At 45.8% G+C, this 22,135-nt stretch overlaps 1 protein-coding gene across 1 annotated transcript in view; it reads right to left on the reverse strand.

The window, feature by feature from the left end:
* The window catches only part of SLC4A4 (solute carrier family 4 (sodium bicarbonate cotransporter), member 4), a 158,739-nt gene extending 137,448 nt beyond the window's left edge, over positions 1-21,291 (reverse strand). The window contains exons 1-2 of the mRNA XM_010575495.1: positions 21,197-21,291; positions 3,358-3,537 (exon numbers count right to left, since the gene is read on the reverse strand). Of these exons, the coding sequence (XP_010573797.1) occupies positions 3,358-3,537; positions 21,197-21,269 (253 nt within the window). The 5' untranslated portion in view covers positions 21,270-21,291. The remainder of the gene's footprint in view (positions 1-3,357; positions 3,538-21,196) is intronic.
* Between the last annotated feature and the right edge of the window lie 844 nt (positions 21,292-22,135).

The raw sequence follows: 22,135 nt of genomic DNA on the forward strand, positions 1-22,135 counted from the left end.
GACAGGCTGAGAGAGTTGAGGTTGTTCCACCTGGGGAAGAGAAGGATCCAGGGAGACCTTACAGCAGCCTTCCAGTACCTAAAGGGGGCCTGCAAGAAAGCCAGAGAGGGACTTTTTACAAGGGCATGTAGTGATAGGACAAGGGGTAATGGCTTTAAACTGAAAGAGGGTAGATGTAGATTAGATGTAAGGAAGAAGTTCTTCACTGTGAGGGTGGTGAGGCACTGGAACAGGTTGCCCAGAGAGGCTGTGGATGCCCCATCCCTGGCAGTGTTCAAGGCCAGGTTGGATGGGGCTTTGAGCAACCTGGTTGAGTGGAAGGTGTCCCTGCCCATGGCAGGGGGGTTGGGACTAGATGATCTTTAAGGTCCCTTCCAACCCAAACCACGCTATGAATCTATGATCCAGCAAGCCCCTGCAGAGCTGACCTAGCTCTGACAGATGCAGTCCCTTCATAATCATTGATCCCTCTAAAATGACCTGAAGCATGTTAGACCAATGCTCACTCTCTGGTTGTCTCCGTTCTCTGCATTTCACTTCTTGCTCAGTTTCTGTTTTTTTTTTTTCCCCCCTTTCAAAGAAGAAAAGCAAAATCCAAAACTCCCTCCTTCCTGGCCACACTGCAGTCACTGGCCAACTGGCACTGCTACTCCGTAGCGAATACCTTCATTCTGCCCCACTCTACTAAACCACACAGCCCTAACAGATATTTCAGCTTCTGATGCCACATACTCTCTACTGACAGCTGTCTCAAATATATGTAATGTATTTCATTTCAGCTTTCTCCCAATTCCATTAAAACTGCTGTTCAAAATTCCCCAGTTCTTTGTTTCTTATATTCTTACTCTTTTGAAACCGAATTTGAGCCACATACCCTTCAGTCATTTACTATTAACAGAAGAAGACTGAAAAAGACTGAGATTGCTTGCCGTGATTGCCAGTAATGAATAGCAGACTAAACTGGTAAGCTTTGTCTGAAGAGAACTAGTCTTCTCTTGGACACACTTGCCATGACTGAGAGCGAACACAGCAGCTGGATACATGGCGCACATAAGCCATTCAGACCCTCAAAAAGCCTTCATCAAAGTTCCAGTAAGAGACATCTAAACCTGGAACAGTCTGAATATCCAAGAACTGTCTCAGAGCAGCAACCACCTAAGAGACAGAAGACAAAATGGAAATGAAGAGCCATTTATAAATGATGGAGAACATAAAAGGCGGAACAGCAGAAATTTCTGAAGGAAGACTGGCATTACTCCATAGGCAGAACTAGAGAAGAAAGGCTTGTTAGCAAGCAAAAGAAGCGTAGGCAACAAAAAACTCAGGTCAGCTATGAGGACAAGAGTTTCAGAAGGGAAAAAAAACCCGGGGATATGAGGCAACAGGTAATTCAATGTTTGGAAATTCGAGACAGTAATTTGAACTACTCCTATCCTTTACAGTGTTCTAAATTAACTGTGCCAGTTCGTAAAAAGATCTGGCCACCAGCGTAAAACAGCAAGTCCCTGCAAGAACCTGGTAAAGTATCTGGATACGTGAGACAGTGAACAATACAGAAAAAGTTACAAATGATGTAGTATTAATGCTATTGCATGGGACACCTGGAATATTGTGTGGTATTTAAGTGATCCCACTGCGAAAATATGTAGTGCAAAGAGGTCAGGGTGGAAAAGACTATGGGAAAATTCTCAGATAGAGAAAGATGAAAAGAGTACACATTTTTATGTGCAGATAAAGAGTAGACAAGAACATACTAATCTATAGAAACAAAAGACGAAAAAATACCATTAACCCTTTCTCAAATGACACAAAAGAGGAACAAGGATGAACAAAATGAAAGGCAGTAAATCAAAACCTGATGGAAGACACAGGTTGTCAACCACGGGCACAATTAGCTTGTTGAAACAATTCCCCTAGGATATCGATACATCCAGAGGCCAAAAAGGAATTTCTACAGATCTGGTCACCTGCACAGCAAACAACAGAGATGGAAATATAAAAATTACACTTAAAATATCTAGAGTTCTTGAAGACAGGTGATTATGTCTTTCGGTGTAAAACCAACTCCTGATTTCTGAGCATTAAGTAAACTTCCTTGGAACAACTAGGGAACTAGAGCGACGAAGAGCAAGTGGACTTTGTGACTTGCCTTCCTTTCCAGTTGCTGCTCTCTGAAGTATCTGCATCAGCAAAAGTAACAGGCCCTGGGCTAAAGCCATGACTGATGCGACGCTATGTTACTGTCTTTATATACAGCAACTATCCAGCAACATAATCTCAGAACGAAAAATTCACATTTTTTTCGATCAAAGATCACGTTGTGTGACCCCTGCTTGCTCCTCTCCCTCTCTCTCTCTGGAAGCATTTTCCCCACTTACAAACAAGTTCCTTAATGAAACTCCAACCATCCGGAATTAGCCTCAATAATCTGATCTATATCGCATCCTGGGCTGTTCTCTTATATTCAAACCCTGTTAGCATGTTCCCAGTTTAGCAGGCTGTCACCATTTCTCTCCCAGTTCTATTTAAGCAGCCATCCCGCAGATTTCAGAACAACCTTGTGGCCAACAGAGAAGACAGCAAGAGGAATGGGACCTTATGACAGTCGCCTATGATATTACCAAAGAGCTGCGTAGTGATGACGTTAGATAAAGATCTCTCTCCTCTGGTGAACAATTTCAGTACGAATGGAGGTATAGGGCATCGAAAATGGACCTCATCTGCCTACCAAAATTCAGATATTCAACCCCTACAGATACTCAAACATACAGTAACGCTACATTTTATTATTCTTTTTGTTTGCAAAACTTAAAATTGGTTAACTACTGAAGGGAAAAGACCTACTAGCACCACAAGTTATAGATACAACGAAGCCACATCCCAAGTAGGTATGTTTCTCTCAGTCTATAGCAGTGGTCTTGGTGCTTCTCATCAACCTGCTCCTGCGAGGCCGTTTCTAGCTGAAACCACGGGGTGCTTGAATTCTCGAGAGGGTGCACATCCTGAGAGCTGGGGCAGAAGCTGCAATAGATCTGTCTAGGCATCTACTCAGTCTTTGCATCTCCTTGCTATCTCTTTACACCCAGTGTCAAATTGCTTTTTAAAATTTGGCTTGTTCCTTGCTGGCATTAGCTCAGAAGCAAACTCGGGTGATACGGAGGGATGAAATGTCTGCTCCTGCCCGTACGTTTTCCAAGCCACAGCAACCATTCAGCAGCTATTGATTAAGACTACTCTGACCCTGCAACATGAGACAACTGTTTTCGTGGATCCAGTTTCCTCCTCCGTGATCAGATCAGGAGCAGATCACTAGACAACAGACCGCTGTAGTGAGCGACAACTGAAACCAGTACTTACTGAGCGGTTTAAGGATGCTGCTGCTTGTCTCATCAGCATTTTCTACGTCTGATTTGTCGGAGTAGTTCTCAGAGATTTTCTCCTTTTCCTTCTTTTCTTTGTGCCCAGGTCTTCTTCTGTGACGCCTCCTTCTCCTATAGCTCTTCGGCACGTGGACCCCAATGTAAATAGTGTGATGACCTAGGGAACACAAGCACAGCAAATATTAATTTCGACTGCATCACTGGCCAGTACAGTTCATGCTGCGTTTCATTCCAACAGGCAAGAGAAGTATCTTTCTTTGCTGGCCTAACATTAATTAGTACTGTATTTCTTGTCTCCAAACGTGAGCTAGGAGCTCTTCAGCTACCATTTGGAAAAGTATTTTTTGTACAGTCATTTCTGAGAGTGCATGCCAGTGCAGACTCTCTGATAATTATTCTATCCTTGTGACTCATTTAAAAATAAAAATAAAAACCACAGAAGGCCTTCATACTCATTTTGCAATACTGAATACAGTGCTCTTCAAAAACAGTCTACGATAATTTTTCCATTTGTTTTACCAAATACATTGGCTGGACTTAACACCTACCTTGTGCAAACTGATCCAGCTTAATTGAAGAGCTTAAAGCAACAGAATTTCCATCACTTGACTATGTAGTCCATTGTAGAACAAGTGTCAAAGTACCATTAAGGTATTATTATAACACAGCAGATGAGGAAGGACTTACTAAGATAAGTTACTGTAAACTCCTAAGTACCTGACACTTTCCAAAATAAAAATTAAGTAATAAAAGAGTAAGTGCCAAATTGCATATGTTGACTGTAAACACAAAGTATGCCTTTTCCCTTTCATGTAGACTTTTGTTTCAAACTAAAGCACTTAAACTACACTTGCCAATTGTTGTCTTTTTGATGAGTTTGATAAAAATGTTTTATTTTCAGGGCTTTCTGCACTTCTACCAACTTGGGATAAATATCTTTATACATAAATATGTAAATACCTGTGCCCAGATAATTCAGACATCTAACTGCAAGCTTTGAAAAACAGCTCCTTCTGACTTAACGCTTGATAAATGATAGCTGTACTCTATGTTTTTGACCAAATTTGGTTTCCCCACTCATGTCTCAGTGTAGCCAAGCAGAGAGTTTCAGATAAACACGCATGCCGTATTACTGACTGACGTACATTTATCTGAACGAACGAGCCGCAAACGCACGTAAGAACCAATGTATTTATCTGTAGGTACAGTCATTTACTTCTGCTCCCAGAGCTGTCCGTCTGTGGAGTCACTGCCTCGGTCGCCGCGCATCCATCTATTCTTAGCCCATGCTTACACCTTGCATGAATGCACGGCTATTAAAAGCCCACGCGAGCACACCAGATGACACGTTCAAGAGAAGGCAGAGGCTACGGCTTTTGGAGCTGCCACCCCGACTCATTTGGCGACTGCCTCCCCAGCGAGAGGGCAGACCCCCCGAAGGGCAGCCTTCAGATCCCCGCTGCCATGACTGCTGTGGCTTTCAGATCCAAAGTTTCACAGCCAAAATACCCCTCAGTCCCAACTCCAAGCACCTACAGGTATCTGCCACAGAAGATATTCAACCGACAGACTCTCCTGAAAAGCGCTCCACAATGTGGAACGGCATCACTCCTGAAACCACGGGCACTTCTGTCAAATGGGTGGGCACCCAACAAGACGACGGCGTCTGAAGCCAGACGAGATGTGCTTCTGCATTACCGGACACGGAGCTCCGCAACGCCTCTCCGTTCAGCTCAGGGCTGCGTCCACCTCTCTTTTGCAGCAGCCATACGCTCCCCTTCGCTCAGGAATAAGAATTAAGTCAAGCGTGTAACAGAAGTCAGGCTTCACTTGATAGAAGTCACACGCCTGAGAAAGTTAGAGAGACAACTGGCCCTGGCCACCGACCCATCTCCACCGGTTTTCCCTCATTACAGAGTATGCATTGCTCTTTCCTTTCACCTGCAAGTTGCGCCTATTATTACTGTTTGTTTTTCAGCAGCGTTACCGGGCTCCAGATGAACCACCTATTTGCACGACACGGGAAGCTGCTCTGGAAATGCCAGCGCCACAGGAGAGCCAGAGTCTGCAGCCACCAGTCCACTTCACTGCTAAACACGCGTCTCTAATTCCTCCTTAACGATAAACCTAATCCCTGAGACTCAACAACTGAAAATGGAGGCACAAAATACCCGATTTCCATAACAAACTGACTTTTCAATGAAAAACAACCCTGCATTTGCCATTTCGAACTCCACACACTCTTCAGGCCAGCTGTGAAGCCTGGAGAGCCCTTCACCTTTTTCACATGTGAATTTTCACACTGAAAGCATCCGAGGTCTTGTAAAAAGCTGCTTGACCAGAGCAGCCCTCCTTGCTAGCAACTTTAAAATAGCTAGCTGAGTTCCCCAAGGGCTTTGCCAATAACGGAATGATGAGCTGTACGCAAGGATGGGGCCAGAAGCTTAAGAAAACAGTTCACACCCTATGCATACTACACTGTCTCTCATAGCTGTCTACATAGGTGCTCTATAGCCCAGCGAGACCACCGAGGTATACAGATCTCCAGCAGCAGCTCCTTTGAAAAGCAAACACAAAGGATAAACTGGAAATTTTAAATGCATGCTCCTGTTGAGTTACTTAAGTATAAAAAAGCATCTGAAAAAGGCTTCTTAAACACTGCATTCTTAATTCTCAAAGACCAACAAAATGAAAAGAAAAAAAAAACTCTTCTCCAATACAATCACTTGAAAAAATATGTTCATCCCCAGACTGGTAGTAAGTGTGATACACTCTGGCTCCAAAGTTATTTGTTATACGGAAATTGTAATAGAAAGCAAAGGCGTGTAAAGAAATTCCTTTCTCGCTTGCAGACACGACGGTGCGACAGCGCCCGTGATGGCCCCGAAACGGATCCCATCATCCTTCTGGCGGCTAGAGTGCTACAGCAAGTTCAAGTTTATGTACTGGTGGTAACTATGCGGAAGGCCATACTAAATAAATAAAACAGTTAGACAGACATAAAGATATATAGTGTCTGTGATAACAAGATATAAACTAACAGCGACAAAGGGCTAGTGAAAATCTCTCTGAGTGAAGGTACAGTTACTTTTTAGGCAGTATTACCTAGGCTCAGATATTAAATTCCACCACTACATGCTCATCTCCTGCTGCGCCAACAGCTGTACAACTGTCCGGTATGGTACCAGACACTGATAACTCACCATCTCAGGGAGCAGGACAAAAAAAGAAACAGAAATCCGGGGTCAAGCAAGGTCCAAAGTCAGGCAGGACAACAGGGACAGAAGAAAAGGGACCCGCACCTGCTGCCTCCAGCCCAGGGTGCCGGCACCGCCATCTCGGAGCGACGGGCTCACGGCACCGAGGGAACGGCGAGAGCCGGAGGCATCTGCAGCGAGACCTTGCAGATCAACACCTGCAGGTATCTTTTACCTCTGCCGCCACAAAGGAAAGCTGTTCCAGCAACTGGAAACGTCAGCTTTACCATGGCAGATGGCATAAACGCTGCAGAGGGACGGAGAAGGGGAAACCTCATCTGAGCACCAGCAGGAGCTGTAGGGTAACGGTGGCCCCAGGACAGAGAGGGCAGCGGGAGCTCTTCCCGAGGGATTCTTGGACCCAAGGCTGCATAAGGATGGGGCGATTCCGGTATCTGTCTTAAAACAACGTCCTCCTTTGAATCACTAATTCTGTGGTCAGCTTGATAATAGAAATACATCATAGTAAGCCTGTAGTCTTAATACTTTAATATGCTGCCAACAGAACTGGACAATCTCTTTAATCTTTTGACCACGTGTGCACAGTACAGATTTTGGTAACACGAAGCTAAGTTGTATAGACGCAGGCAAACAACTGCATTACTTGGCTGCTTTTCCCTATTCTGCAAGGGAGAGACTTACTTCATGTTGCTTTTTGTCTCCCCCCTCCCCTCCCCATCCCACCTCCCAGCCTGTTCAGGGAGGCCAAGCAAGACATTTTCCTTTTCTGCGTACTTTAAGTGCTTGGCATCCCTTTATATTGTTGCGAATGCTGAGACAAACTTCTAGGCTCCCTTCCCAAAGCGCCTGGAAGGAAACAATTGACACATACTCTCAATGCACTGGGTTTCTGAGACATTTCCTACTCACCGGGGTAACGGAGCCTTTCCCATGAGAACTATTGACTGCAAATGGTAATGCCTGATAAATTTAACGTGACACACACGCACCGCGCTATTACCCTACGGCTTTGGCGGAGGGTGGGAAGCACAGAGCAGAGTACTAAAGTCCTGGTAATCCAGGTCCCGCTCAGCCCTGATTTTCTCTTGCACACCCGACACGGGCCAATTGCCAGTCTTCTCCTGTGGCCCCTACTGCATTCACAGCCTTTTCTGGGGGCTGCTCCCATCGCCCTCGCCGCTCTCCCCCAGGAAAATAATCAGCCTCTGTGGGCACTTCGTTAAATTTTAGAACTGTTTTGGTCGACCGGAGGCACGTATTTCACAACACCAAAATCCCGTAGGTAAGACGCGCAGCAAGACCTGCAGGTCAAAGTAGCACCTTTTCTATTCTGAAGGACAGCGGTGGGTCGTGGCTTCCTTGAACTTACACCTGCTGTAGGTAAAACTTTTGAAGTTAGCTTCTCGTGCCTGAGGAGAAACTTTACTGTGCACCAAATAGAGAGCAAAATCGTTTCATCTGATTATTAATAGAGCAAGAAGTAGTCATCATCAGAGAGGTATTTTTCCCCCGGAAAAATTTTGGTTGAAACCACATCTTTTGCTTTATTAAGAGCTATTAAAGAATAGCAGCTCATGATTCAGAGTCCAGATTTAGAGTTTGGGCACAGTAGACTCCCTGAGTCAGTTTTACCGGTGAAAACCCACTCATGTATTACCAGATTTAAGTTCTGTAAAATGCAGCATTCCCTCCCTGCCTGCAAGAGTATCTGTTCATCTCTTCTCGCCATCCTGGCCAAGCACGGTCATCTTGACGTCCTGGGAACGAAACTACGCGAATTTCACGCCGTGCACACCACAGCAGCTCATACGCTGACTCTGACGGCACGTGCAGAAGACAGCAGCTCCAGGCACCCTGCCCAAAGCACTACCGCCTCCGTGCAACACCACGCTATTTCTTTTCCAAATTATTCCATTTAAGGAAACGTGGGGGTTAAAGAAACGTAAACGTAGGAGGAAAAAAAGTCTACTGAAAAATAAAACCAGTAAGAAATCTGCAGGCTTGAAGTTGTCTGAGCTGGTAAAGCTTCAGCTACCTGTTAGTTCCACGTCTGTGTTTAGGTAGCCAAATGCGTGTGTTAGCACGGCCTGATGACCTCCTACCTATACAATCCCAGTCTTTCAGGCACTCGTTGCCCGTCGCCCACTGAGGTTTGCAGAAAGCTTCACAAGGCTTTCTCGGTAGGAAAAGCCAGGACCTGCATCAAAGACACCAGGTTCCTATACCTCTATCCCCGTAATTCTGCCTAGGTGTTTCTGCAGTCGCTGTGGCACAGGGCTGGAATCAAACCTGAACTGCCTGTCAGCGAGGATCCTCTTCTGTCCAAGGAAGAAAGGACAGCCGCTGTTTAGAGACCGAGGGGCAGGGTGTACGTGCAGTGCACGCACTATGCGGCTGCCCTGTCCACTGCCAAGCGAGGGGGAGCACGGCTGGGAAAAAACCAGGACAAGCTTGGCATCGTCAGCCGAGGGTCTGGTTAAATGTACGTGATGAAGAAACCTTGGGATCTGCCTCCAGGAGAAGCGTGCTGGGAGCAGGGGAATTACCCACTCTCTGTGCAATCATTTCAGCCCCAAAATTGCACGTCCCCATGCCTGTGAAGCACCAGCCATCCATATTGTTCGAAACACGAGGATCTATCTGTGCTACAACACAGGCAGCAAGCGACCAAAAACCTCTATATAGAGAGAAATTCATAGTTCAAGTGTTGTTTCCCAAACTAGTTCTGAAACCACATTTGCCTTAAAGAGCGTTATCGCTTCCTACCACATCCTTGGTAAGAAACCAGTTCCTCCCAGAAGAATCATACAGAATAGACCTGATGTGTGATGCACCTACGGAGGGTTGTAAAGCTCAGGTTTCTCATGAAGTTTGAATTGAGGTGATTCTGGGGAGCTTCATCCTGCAACAACAGTCTTTCCACAAAGCCTTTTGTATTATATATTTCAACATATACATGTAATAGATTATCAGTGACCATAGTAGTAATCCAAATGTAGGGTACTACCAGCAAACCTGTGTTACAGGGAATGCAAACTGGAATCCTAGCCTTAGCATAAGGAAAAGAAAAAAAAAAAGTTAAAAAAAAACAAAGGTAAATCAGCAGATACAATTAGATTATCTAAGTGTGATGATACCCTTTGTGCCTGAGGTCTCTGCGTTAACCTGGACACTGAGCTGAGTCTACAGCTTTCTGCAATCTTAGTGCATGACCAAGTGCAGACTTCAAGCCTGACACAGTGTAAGACTGAAATTCTTTTATCATTCTAGATATCCACAGACAAGCTGAAAGAGATTATTTATGATGCTCTCCATTTTTAAGCACTAACTCTTTCAAGGAAATGGTGACAGTGCAACGGCTTTTCCTTAGCAAAAGCAAAACTTGGTCATTTGGAGAAAGGAGCCAAAAGTTACAGGATCAAGGGATAAAGTCTGCCTGGTGCATAATATCTAAGAAGGAATCCCTTCCACATGACCAGGGTTGTTGAGACTTAGAGCCGGTCAGACTAGCCCGTGAAGAATCTCAGGCTGGCACCTTAGAAAGAAACAAGATCAAAACCTAACATTAAAAATTTATAAAGCAATGAAAACGAGCGGAGTATTAGCAGTTTTCACCTGGCCCTTGGTTTAACTTTCAGGGCTCCTTTCCGAAGAACCGAGAGAGTCGCATTAAAACCCATCAGGCTTGGACAGGCTCATGTGGTTACACCTGACATGTCTACACAGCCAACCTCTTCTGCGCAAGCTCTGGCCACTCGCACCTCCCGCACTGGGCAGCTCGGTGTACCCGGGCTCTCAGAGAAGACAGGGACAGATATTTTGGGCCACCGGAACGAAGGGCTTCGCTCAGGATGCCCCTGCCATTTAACTTTGGGGCATGGCTGACCTACAAGACCACCCAGGCAGGTAAAGTTGAGCCCTTCTCTGCCCGTTTCCATAGCCTGGCTATCAGTCTCATACCTGGACGGATTTGAAGCACAGCATACCCCCAAGGCGGGGAAGCTTTACCTATTGATGTGGCTTCTGACGCATCCCGGGAGCGTATGGCTTTCACTCTTTACCGCTAATGAGCTGCTAACGTTATGAAAACTTGCTCCCTCGCGATGCCTGACATGTAGGAATCTGCACCGACCGCAGCCCCGAAGTCACACGAGACGGGCAGGGGATGCAGCCCGCCACGTGCTTCGTCAGCAGAAGACGGCGCGGCGAGGGGTCGGCGTACCGCCAAGCGCGCGGCGAGACGGGGCACCAGCCGACGCGCCGCCGGGGATTACAGCCGGGCTAGCGCGGCTTTCCGCGGCTGCTTTTCAAACAAGCTTCGCGTTCCGTGGGAGAATCGAAGGAAATACGTGACATAAAAAGCCGACGGCCCGGAAGGACAAATAAATCACAGGGATGATCCATTTTAAAGGCGAGATACTAAAAGTAGCACTAAGCAAGTCCCAAACTAAGCCCTGCTTAGTTTCAAATCAGCTCAAGAAATAAGAACAAAAGGCCACGCCATCACGTGCCCAGCGCCCTTAACTCTACCTGATTTTAAAGGGGTTACAGGTGGCGAACACCTCCCGGGACCGGTGCTAGCAGAGGAGCAGGCGCAGACCCTGCGTCCCGACCAATTCCACCTTCCAGCGTACGGCTGTGTCCCGGCACAGCCAGGCTGCCGCGGGATGGGGGACACAGCCTGCGCGACACCCCGCTTCGGACAGCTGTTTGCACCGGTGGAACAGAAACGACTCTCCCGTTCCCTCCTACGCGGTCATCGTATTTCACCTGGAAACTTCCCGGGAGTGATCTGGAAGAGCATTAATTTCCCCCCGGATGAAAACGCAGGCCACAAAAACAACAGGCAAATGGGAACGTTTCCAACGACGCATAAGGAAGGTGTAAATTCTGGGTAGGAGAACAGACACGGAACTTCACAAGTCCTGGCAGCAAACGCGGCTGGTTCATGCGTTACAAACAAGGAACACCGCGATTTCCCCTAGCACTGTGCGAGAGCTAAGTACTATTCCCATTCACGCATATGAACACAGACACTGAAACTCAAAAGAAAACAAAACAAAACCACAACCAATCCTCTAGACGGGCTCACCCCTCCATCCCCACAGTTTTCAGAACATCCTCGTATTCAAGTGACTGATTTTCCAGGCGAGTAAAAACTTACTGATCAGGTAAGCAGAAGAAATCACGGCTGTATGGAAAAGACCGGAGTAAAGCAGCACAAGTCTGTAACCAGGCGGCTGAAAAAAACTGTGATCGAGAAGGCCCGCAGGCGTAAGGGCCTTTAAAACAACAGTAGTATGCGATAAACTAATTCTTCCGTGGTACGTGGCAGTTGGCCAAAGAAAAGGGTCACTGTGAATCCATCAGGTGATGGGACCAAATACTTGTAAAAGGACAACCATAAGGTTGAGTAGGAGGTTCACAACCCATGAGGAGAACAGCCTGCAATGAGAGAGATGCAGTAAAGGGCAAAAAAGAAGGCAGGGGCTCCGAGAGACAAAACCCAAGCTACTATGCAGCTGACAAGACGAAATAGGAAGGGACAATAGATTAGAAACAACAGGGCTCTCCTCAATTCTGCCAGCTCTGAGAAAAGAGCCCCAAATTCATGGCTAAGATGGAAGTGTTCAAGAAAGGACCCAGCATCAGCAATGAAGATCCAGTAACCTAACTGAGCAGGGAACTTGTCCAAAGATCGTTTTACGTATTTGTATTACTGCTCTTCACATCTTCATGTGCAGTCCTTCACTAAAATCACTACAAGGGGCAGGGAACTGAGCTGCGTAGGCGAAAACAGCATGTAAATCAGAGAATTTTTTTTCCTTCTTTTATAACATCAGGCTTCTAGAACTTCAATATCTACAAAAGGTCAGTTTTATCTTTACATAAAGTGACCTCTGCAGTCTTTAAAAAGTTCCCACGTAACAACGCTATAGTTAGGCAGAAGGAAAGTCTTCCTAGCCATCTGTCTAAAGCTTGCACTTCTCAATTTTCAAACGTACGCTCGTTTGCTACCCATCAATGACCCAGACTTGAACTGCCAGATTCCTAACAAGATTCAGAGGCTGCTCCCGTGAAGCATGTTTAAAAGGTGAGTTAGCACTGTGCCCTGAAGAACGGGCACAGTTCTAAAAGACAGAGCTCGCATAAAGTCAAGAATATCTAAACAGGAAAAGAAAATGAAAAAATGAAAAAATGAAATGAGGTCTTCATGTGATTTCTTGAAGATCCTACAAGCCCTGTTTGTTTAGAAGGAGCAGACCAAGTCAGTCACCAAAAACCACACTAGGAATTGCTGGGAAAGGATCAGAATATGAAGCCCAGAAGACACACGTTGATGACAGCTATCAAGTACTGCTCTGAGATAGGAAAACATACGGAAGTTGGCAATGAATTAACGGGTGGACATTGTTTAGACAGAATAACAAACGTGTTTGGGGTATTCTCACTGAGCTTTATATAAGCCATTGCGAAACTCTTACCCACAACCCCATAAGCTGCTTTTCTTTCTCTCTTCTTTGGAGCTGCGAGAGGTTACAGAAGCCACCAAACCTGTCCTGCTGTGATCTGATCTAATCTGGCCAGTACTGCTTGGATTCCAGGGAAAGAAAAGGAAGACTTAAAAACCCACGGCTCTGGGGAACAGGGCAGAGGAGGGGAGCCATGCTGGACTTTTGATTTAAGTTTTAGGCCAAACTGCTCTGAAGCATGCTACCTCTGGATTTTCTGGCATCTGCCTCAAGCACTGGCCACGGTTCCTTTAAAATTATGTTCGCTTCCAAAATGCCCCAAATGACCACCCAAAATAGTCCACCTTGGCTGAAAATCTTGGCCTCGTTTTCTGTATTTCCATCTCATTAATTACCAAGGCTAACTAAATGAATACCAAGCTGTACTTGGCACTATTAAGTTCACAGATGCAGGTAGGCTTTAGACCACCCTCCAATATAAGTAAGAGCTGTGGTATAATGACTTAAGGTATCCAAGCGCTGCCCCCGTTCCAGAGAAAGAACCTCAAACCGCTTTCTGGGTACCAGAGGTTGGCTGCTGCTTTACCACTTGCGCAGAAGCAACAGCAAGGCACGTTGCTGAAATCTGCGCTCCGAACTCTGAAGCAAACGCCGTGGTCTTTTTAGAGCCTGAACTCCTAATCACCGTCAATGACTGCATGGAGTAGCACATTGTCGAAAGCCTGAAGAACAACCAGCAAAGCTTGGGCACAGGTTAGCAACAAATACAAGATATAGCAAAGGCTGGGCACAGGGTAGCAACAAAAACAAGATATACAACTGCAACCTGCCGGGCAGAGATCTACCCAAACCACCATCCTGTTTCCTTGGGTTTGCAAAGTGCCAGGCAGCTCATACCAAGTCCTCAAAACTGCCCCGCTCCGTAGTACCGCATCACGAGACAGAAAAACAGCCCCGCTGCAAGCAAACCTTGATTCCAACGCTGCAGTTACAATTAAACATATAGAGGCTGCAGTGTGTTTTATGAAAGGCAGACTGCGGCTGGAGCCGGGGTTACTAGAAGGCTGAGCTGCTGCCAGCAAGGCATTGCAAAGGAATGCAAATAACATGGTGCTTGCCGGCGGGAGCCCCGTTCACACAAAGTCCTCCCAACACCTCTCCAGCAGCACAATGCTTCCCTCGAGGAAGCGCCTGAGCTTCCTTATCCCCCTTCTCAGCCTCTTTTTACTGCTAAGAAAGTTCTCCCGGCATTGTGCAAGCAGACAGGAACATCGCGCAAAGAAAAGGAAGGGACAGACCTTCGCAAAGGCTGAGACGATGACCGAACTAGTGTACGGACTGCACTTATCCTAGCAAGCTACAGAAACAACCCTAGCATCAGTTTCCAGATTAAGCCCAGCTCCACTAGTTCTGGGCACGCAGAGAGGGAAGGATGCTCCTAAGTTCCCTAGCTACACAAAGGCTGTGACTGTTTGATGCGGCCAAGCTTGAAGGAACCCAACGCCGACACGGGGTCGGGTATCTTCCACTTTCTGCCTCAATATCTTTCCCTGTTTGCCAAGTGGGTTCTGTCGTTTACCTTTGCTACTTCTCTATGCCTTGATTTATGGCATGGAGCACGCCTCTTGAAGACCCGTCAATTCAGTGAACGGGCAAAACCCACAACAGAGTTTGCTACATACAGCCAAACAGAGCAAACGCTGGCATTGTACATTTTACAGCTGCGACTGGGCCTCCCCAATATATTCCGTGTTACCTTTTAATTTTAAATATCCCAGAAAAATTCAGGAAGAGTAATCAGCACACCTGGGGCACACATCTGAAGACTGAGCACAGACTGTATCGGTTCTTCAACATCCATCCTGAACTGTCATATCCAGTATTATTGTACCTTAGAAGAAAACTCTTGGGCAGAGGAAGGTATATTCGGCGGGTGGGAGAAGACAGTCAAACAAGCCTGGACTTGAATCCTAACTGAAATGACCCAGGAGAGGACCAAACCATCACGCAACCAGCAGGCGCACAGCTACACCAGCCTGCACGCGTGCTGATGCTGAGCAGTGCCTACAGAAACTGAAGGATGAAAGAAGAGAGGGCTTCAAAAGTGACCTTTGTAGAGTCGTTATCATGAGCACACAGAGACAAGAGAAGCCCATGCCCCTGGACTGGACTACTGCGCACTGTCCAAGCGCCTGCTCTCTTTTGGTAAGGACCAGCAGCTTCAGGATGGCTCCAGTAACTGAAAACATTCACTCAGAGAAGTTGTTCCCATCAAAGGCTGTAAGGTGCCAGGTGAGGGCCATCTTTCTAATTAGCATGGCCCTCAGCAAAATTAGTTTCACTGCCAGGTCAGAGAGCTGATGATTGTTTCTAAACCCATCAGAGGTGGAAAGAAGCCAGTCACTGTCAAAATGGTATGGAAACACCTTCCTTCACTGCCATGTACCTTACGCTCATAGCATGTGTCGGTGCAAAACTTATTATCGCTTAAAAGAAAACACAACCTTTCCTTTGCAACAGGCAAACCACATCATATATTGACTCAGCTGTTCTTACAACATCTTCTCGACTTCTCCTGCGTGCACAGCCAACTTATCACTACCTTACGTAAAATCAGTTTATCACCATCTGAACTCGGATTGCAGTTTTTCTCACAGAGCCTGAAGTAGGCGGGCATCAACACCTTCTCACACAAACCCAGCAACTTTAAAGCTCATGCTGATTTCTGACAACAGATGAAAGACATCGGCAATGACCAGAACCATATCCCGTGCAATGACGGGGAACACAGACGCCTGCTGGAAATTGCCAATAGTAAGCACACTCATAGATTTACTAGCATCGAGCTAACAAATGACTGAAAAGTGGTATTATCTTAATGACAAAATTTTCTGAATAAACCACTTCGTGAGGGATTCATATTTCACAGACCTCACAGCATCTGTACTACTGACTTAATTAACACACACACACAGAAAAACCGCTCCCAACTCTTCCATAGGGATTTACCATATTACCAAAAAGTCTGCAGGGAAGTCACAGCACTAGATCTTTTCATTTATGACAAGCCAGTTAACAGCACATTTCAGTACCCTGCAAAGCACTGTGGAGAATTAAAGCTGGAGGGAAGCTCATCTGCAGTCTTTCATCCAGATACTTCAAAGTTGAGAAGATTCAAACCACCCTTTTCACTAGCTGTGCGGGGCAGCGTTTAGGTCCCGGTCTGTGCCTGCCATTCCCAAGCTGTGCCAGCTGCCGTACACAAAGAGAGCAAGAAGGCAGTGCCGGAGTCCTCATTGTTTTGCTTTTTTTGCACGAGCAAAGCCTGACTCAGTTTTACCAAAGCAAAATACAGCCTGGTCTATCTCTGCGTATAAATTAAAGGTAGCACAGAATATTAATGAAGTACATTCTGTGCTGAGATTTTATCTGATTAATTTTTTAACCATATTTATTTCAGAAGCCATTAAAAACTCTAACTGATATGAAACAGGTCTTCTGGTTATTTCTGAAAATGGAGGTCTGCCTACAGTCACTGATCAAAAAACTGAAGGTGGGGATGAGAGAAGAAAAAGAAAACAAAGTAAATGGGTAAATACAGCTCATTTCTCCCACCTTCTGCCTGCTGTTAATAAAGGTAAAGATTTTCACAGTTATCTTTGCCCTTTCAACCTCTCTCCTCATTGATCGAACCATCAAGTAATAATCTTAGGCTTATGGCATCACAAGGCTTTCTACCAGCAAAGTGCAATGACACAACAGGGTCGAGAATAGAAAGCAAGGAGGAGGAAAGTGTGGGGAGCAATCAGCTGAAATGGAAAAAGTAGTTATGGAAAGTTGTTATAAAATCCCTGGTTTAGGCTCTCTATATAGTAAATCCCGTAACGATAACAGGATCCATGAAAAAGTTCCCACTGTAGCAGCATCTTTTCCTGAGTTCACTCCTACAACAGCGGTATCTAAGCAATACTCCCGAGACCTTTACTTTGCAAAGCATTTGAAACGTGGGACAAAACCCCTGACACGAGTGCTGGTCCCCGTCTCCTCACAGACGCAGCCGGAGCGCTCCTCCGGTCTTCCAGCAACAGAGTTGTCAGCCTGGAAATCAAGGATCCTCCGCCCCACCACGAAGTCGGGGCGGCAGCAAGCCCACGGGAAGTTACGCTTAAAGAGCCAAGAATACCTTATCTCAAAGGATAAGGTGGAGCTTTACTTTTCCCCTCTTGCAAAATTGGCTATTAAGTAATCTGTTTATGTCACACATACCAGCACTCCTAACAGTGGCATTACAGCAATATGTCATTACCTTCAAGGAAAGGAACGTGCAGTGCTCTAAATGAATGGGAATGGTTTTCTCGCACAGGAGGTTCAGCTTAGGGCAGTGCCTCTTCCTGATTTCCCCCCAAGAAAGCCTACATTTGTGCACTTGCTTTCCTTCCACACTCTGAACCGGACCCAGGATCCCTCGTCTCGCCCAAGTCACATTTCTGGGCACTTATGCGCAACAACAGTGACAGCCAGCAAAGCAGCTCCTCATAACTAACATGTACGGAATTAATCAATTGAGCCCTCTCACTGATAAAGACAGTAGGGGGTGAGCTGGAATGGAATAATTTTCAAATGTCAACAGCTGGTATCACTAATAAAATAGCAACGCGTTCCAGTGTAGGACCATCGGACCGAGGTGCCATCTTAGAGAAGCATTAAACAGTCTCTGGAACCAGGCCAAAGGGACATACTTTTGTCAGGTATGTGTGGTTTCTATTAACATTACATTTACTCAGCAAGGGCATGACCGACAATTGCCCCAAGCTGAAAATGTCTCAACATCCGACTGACCAGAAATGCCTGGTTTTCCCCCTCCTTAAAAAGTAAAGTCCTTCCTTCTCCCCCACACCACTACATAATCAAATTAGAGAGTGAGATGGTAATTCAGAGCTACTATCTCCATCTCACAGACATAATATGAGGTCATCAGCTACCGATAAAATGACATCAGGCTGTTTCTCTCTTCTTGCAAAGAACATGCAAAAGAGGGATGCTCAAAAATGACAATTTTAAAATTCTGTCTTCATCTCTTTGAAATCAAACCCACTCACAAGCAACAAAAGCAGCCTGCTTTCTAAGCACCTTATAAAGTTTTGCGGTAGGGTTTTCCCGTCCTCTCCTGCAAACTCCTGCAGCGGGGGAATCCCCAAGTCCCACTGCCCTAACTCTACACTATCAGCTGTCTTCTGATAAATGTTACAATTCCCCTTTCCCTAGCAGAGGGGAAAGAAAATGGTCTCTCCTCTCTGCCCAGGGCTTTTTTCTTTTCCTACAAATTTAGTGAAATTAAGAGTAGCTTTAAAGAGCCTTCCCAAGAAATTTGATCAATATTGACTGCTAGGTGCAAAAAATTATTCCAAGAGGAATGGAGAGAAGAGGCAAGAGAGGCAAACAACTTCATATGTATGTTGTTTCCTCACTAAAGTAGGCTAAAAATAAAAATTATCAGAAAAATACACCCGGAGGTAACAATTCTGCTTGCTGTTACCTTCTTCTACAGGGGATGCAAGTACTGTAAGCCTTTTAGAAAAGCAAGTTATAACCATACCATGAAAGTGGCTGGAGTAATGGAGAGCACTTCAGAGCTAACACCTTCAGGTCTCCAGACGAACACTCTCCTCCTTGAAACCACTCCACTTGCAGTGCAGAAATCTAGCAGCAAGACTTAAAAGCATCTACACCAAGGGTCAGCCAAAGGTCTTCAACCTGACATTTTAGCCCTTCCATTGGATCTCAAACTGAAAGAGCGTAGATTTAGATTGGATATAAGGAAGACATTCTTGACCGTGAGGGTGGGGAGGCACAGAGGTTGCCCCGAGAAGTTGTGGATGCCCCATCCCTGGCAGCGTTCGAGGTCAGCTTGGATGGGGCTTTGAGCAACCTGGTCTAGTGGAAGACGTCCCTGCCCATAGCAGGGGAGATGGACTAGACAGTCTTTGAAAGGTCCCTTCCAGCCCAAACCATTCTGTGAGCCTACAGTTCACTCTATACACGCAGACTATGACTGTACACAGGGTGCATGTGTGCATAATAGATACACACATACATTAAATGTACTTATATACAGGGTGCCCGTATGTGTAGAGAGTTAGACGTAGCTGAGGAGATGCACAGAATCATAGAGTCATTTAGGTTGGAAATCTTCCCCTCTAAGGCAAATACGATCTCTTCCAAGTGCCAAAGCCTTTAATGATTACTCGCGCTGTGCCAACGCCCCAAATTTGCCAGGTACGCCGTGAATTCAAGGCTGTCCCACTCGTGAAGAGCGGAGCAGGTGGCTGAGCAGCGACTCACCGCCCGAATTGTACACGCACCATACGTGCACGGTGACGCTGACAGACGCTCCCGCGTCAGCGCCGGCCCCACCACAGGCGGCAGCTCCTTTTGTGATTTAGCTAGGTCATTCGCAGAAGCCCGGCAAGAATCAAGGCGCTGCCTTTAGCACGAACAAGGGAATGAGCTGGTTACACAGCTCCAAGTCTCTCCGGAGGCTCAGACAAGCAGCTACAGTTCTCAGAGGCCTGTCGTCTGCTATCAGAAATACTCGTTTCACCTCTTCTTCTCCTTACCCTTGCAAGATGAACTGCAACCGGTCTGTTCGCCCAACTAAATCAAATGAGGCTATCTACATTGAAACAGGGAGATAAACACACCACACGTACAAATATTACTTAATAGCGTTCACCACAACCTTTTTCACAGCACCTGCAGCCAGTGAAAAGGATGCTCCCGCACTGCTCTTCACAAACAACAATTTGTATTATATTCCTGGAGTGTCACGCGTGGGCAAGACACACCACAACAGCATGTGGCAACATTTAAGATACTAAAATGTAAGAGATGTTCTCCCTCTCTCTCCTCTGAAATGTTTCTGCTGTGCCAAAGTGTCAATTATTCTACAAGTAAAAGGCCAATACAAAACGCCTGTCATTCTGACCCTGCAGACGGCAAATGGCCTAATTAAACCCAACGCGATGATTTATAGCTACTGAGCACAGATTACTTCATACAAGAGAGGAGAAAAACACAGGCTTTCTCATGGAAATGTCTGGTTTGATTTGCTGTAAGTGTTCTAATTTATCTTTTTGGAGATTATTTTCTTTCATACTGCTTGATCCTTTACAGTCTGTTACCGGTGACAATGACATGGCTGTAATGCTGCACCTTTCAAAACATTTTAAACCAAAAGGCCACAGGCATTTGTTTGCAAATAGAGAAATTAGAATAAAATTACATACCTAAGTCAAGAGGGGAAGGATAGCACTGCGAGGTGAAATGCTGGCCTCCTTTCCCTTCTAGGTAGGGTACATACCCTATCGTCCTTGCCTCCTTCTCCCCCACTAGTTTATCAAGTACACAGTCAACTGATCCTCATAAAACAAGAAAAAGAGAATTTCCTGCAAATAATTCATTCCTATCAGACTAATAACTGTCCACAACCCTGAACTAAACTCCTTTAAATTCCTTTTACTTTTGGGATTTCACAACATTTTTAGTTAGAGAGAAAACTAAAGCACTTGGAGTCTACTCTTTTCCTAAAAAGTGAGGAAACTGTTTGCTCTGTTAAAAAGTTCCTTTTCAAGGGAAAAACCTTCTCTCTACGCCTCCTAAGGCATAACGTCCACTTGCCGCCTTATGTCCACCCCCTCGGTACAAATTCTGCTGGTTTTTCCAGTTTGCTTCTCCATCTGCAACACCTGCCACTGTATTCCAGCCCTTCCAGGTGCAGTGGTGATATGCAAACGTTGCCAAAACTATATTCATAGAGGAAAGAAAACCAAATAGCTCCAATATTTCACAGCCGCTATACAAGACACAGCAAAGACGATTTTGTGGGAAGTGGAAATGTGTGCAAGCAGCATATAACAAAACATTCCCTGCTGAACTGAAAAAAGAGGGTTTCTTTAAAAAGTCAGTTTCACCCCCGATCAAGCTTACCGTGTTTCAGTCAATTTTAGGATTAATTACTCAACAAAACAAAGGCACCTTTTTTCTCTGCTATCCGACTGTGCCGATTTTACATACGAATACAAATTGTGAAGGCACCCTTTCTCCCCAGCAGCCCAAGATTTCTTACCTTCCACTTCTTCTTCATCACATACATGTTTAAGGAAGGAAGCCCCTCTATCCAGTACTGCCTCGTCCTCCATCCTATAGTAATAGAAAAGAAAAAAGGAATGCTCAGACTTCTCCTGGAGCGAGCTATTTGAACCAGCCCAGGTCCTGGGCAGGTTAACTTGCAAGCTGTTGTTCATGTTCCTGTGGGCACTTCTGCTCTCCTTCCAGTGCCTGCTGTTCCTTCATAGAGCTCCTTTCAAATGGCGTTTGGTTTAAGCTGGCCTCACGTAGCTCGAATTCTAACCTTGAGAGGACATCAGTGGTGACAAGTGTGAGAAAGGTAATCCCAGCTAGAAGTCTGTGGGGTTTTTTCCTGTTTCTTGTTTCTTTTTTTTTTTTTCCTCCTCCTTTTTCCTTTTTTTCTAAAAAGGACGTCTAGACACACAGGCAAGTTTGGGACTGTCTACACAATAGCCAAGAGTTTGTGGAATTCCAGTTTCCCTTTAAAGTTCTTCTAAAAGACCTCGGCTGCAGAACCACGTACGCAGGCAAGCACGCATACTACACGCAGACATCGACACGCGCTCGAATGCACAGTGGGAGACCAGCCTTCAGGCAGCCTCTTAATACCAGCAAAGCACACTTGTCTGTTGGGAGGCAAGCTTTGTGTCACATGTTGGCCTTACAGAAATCTGACATACGAGGATTATCCCGAGACTGAGCTACAGTAAGTCAGACCATCACGGCAGTCACTTATGTGTGTCACCCATTCATTCATCCATGTGGGGACGGGTTTTAGTGGTTGCCTTCTCTCCCTTCCTGCTTTCTCTCCACCTCTTATCTGCTTCTCTGTACAGAAGAGACTCCTAATTCTACGCCCCTGCCACAAAATTCCCCGAAGCGCTGCCCAGAACTCCGGCTGCTGTATTTCACCCACAAAGTAAGACCCTGCACGCTT

This window comes from Haliaeetus leucocephalus, unplaced genomic scaffold, assembly GCF_000737465.1.
Source record: "Haliaeetus leucocephalus isolate CR32 unplaced genomic scaffold, Haliaeetus_leucocephalus-4.0 Scaffold484, whole genome shotgun sequence".
Lineage (NCBI taxonomy): Eukaryota > Metazoa > Chordata > Aves > Accipitriformes > Accipitridae > Haliaeetus > Haliaeetus leucocephalus.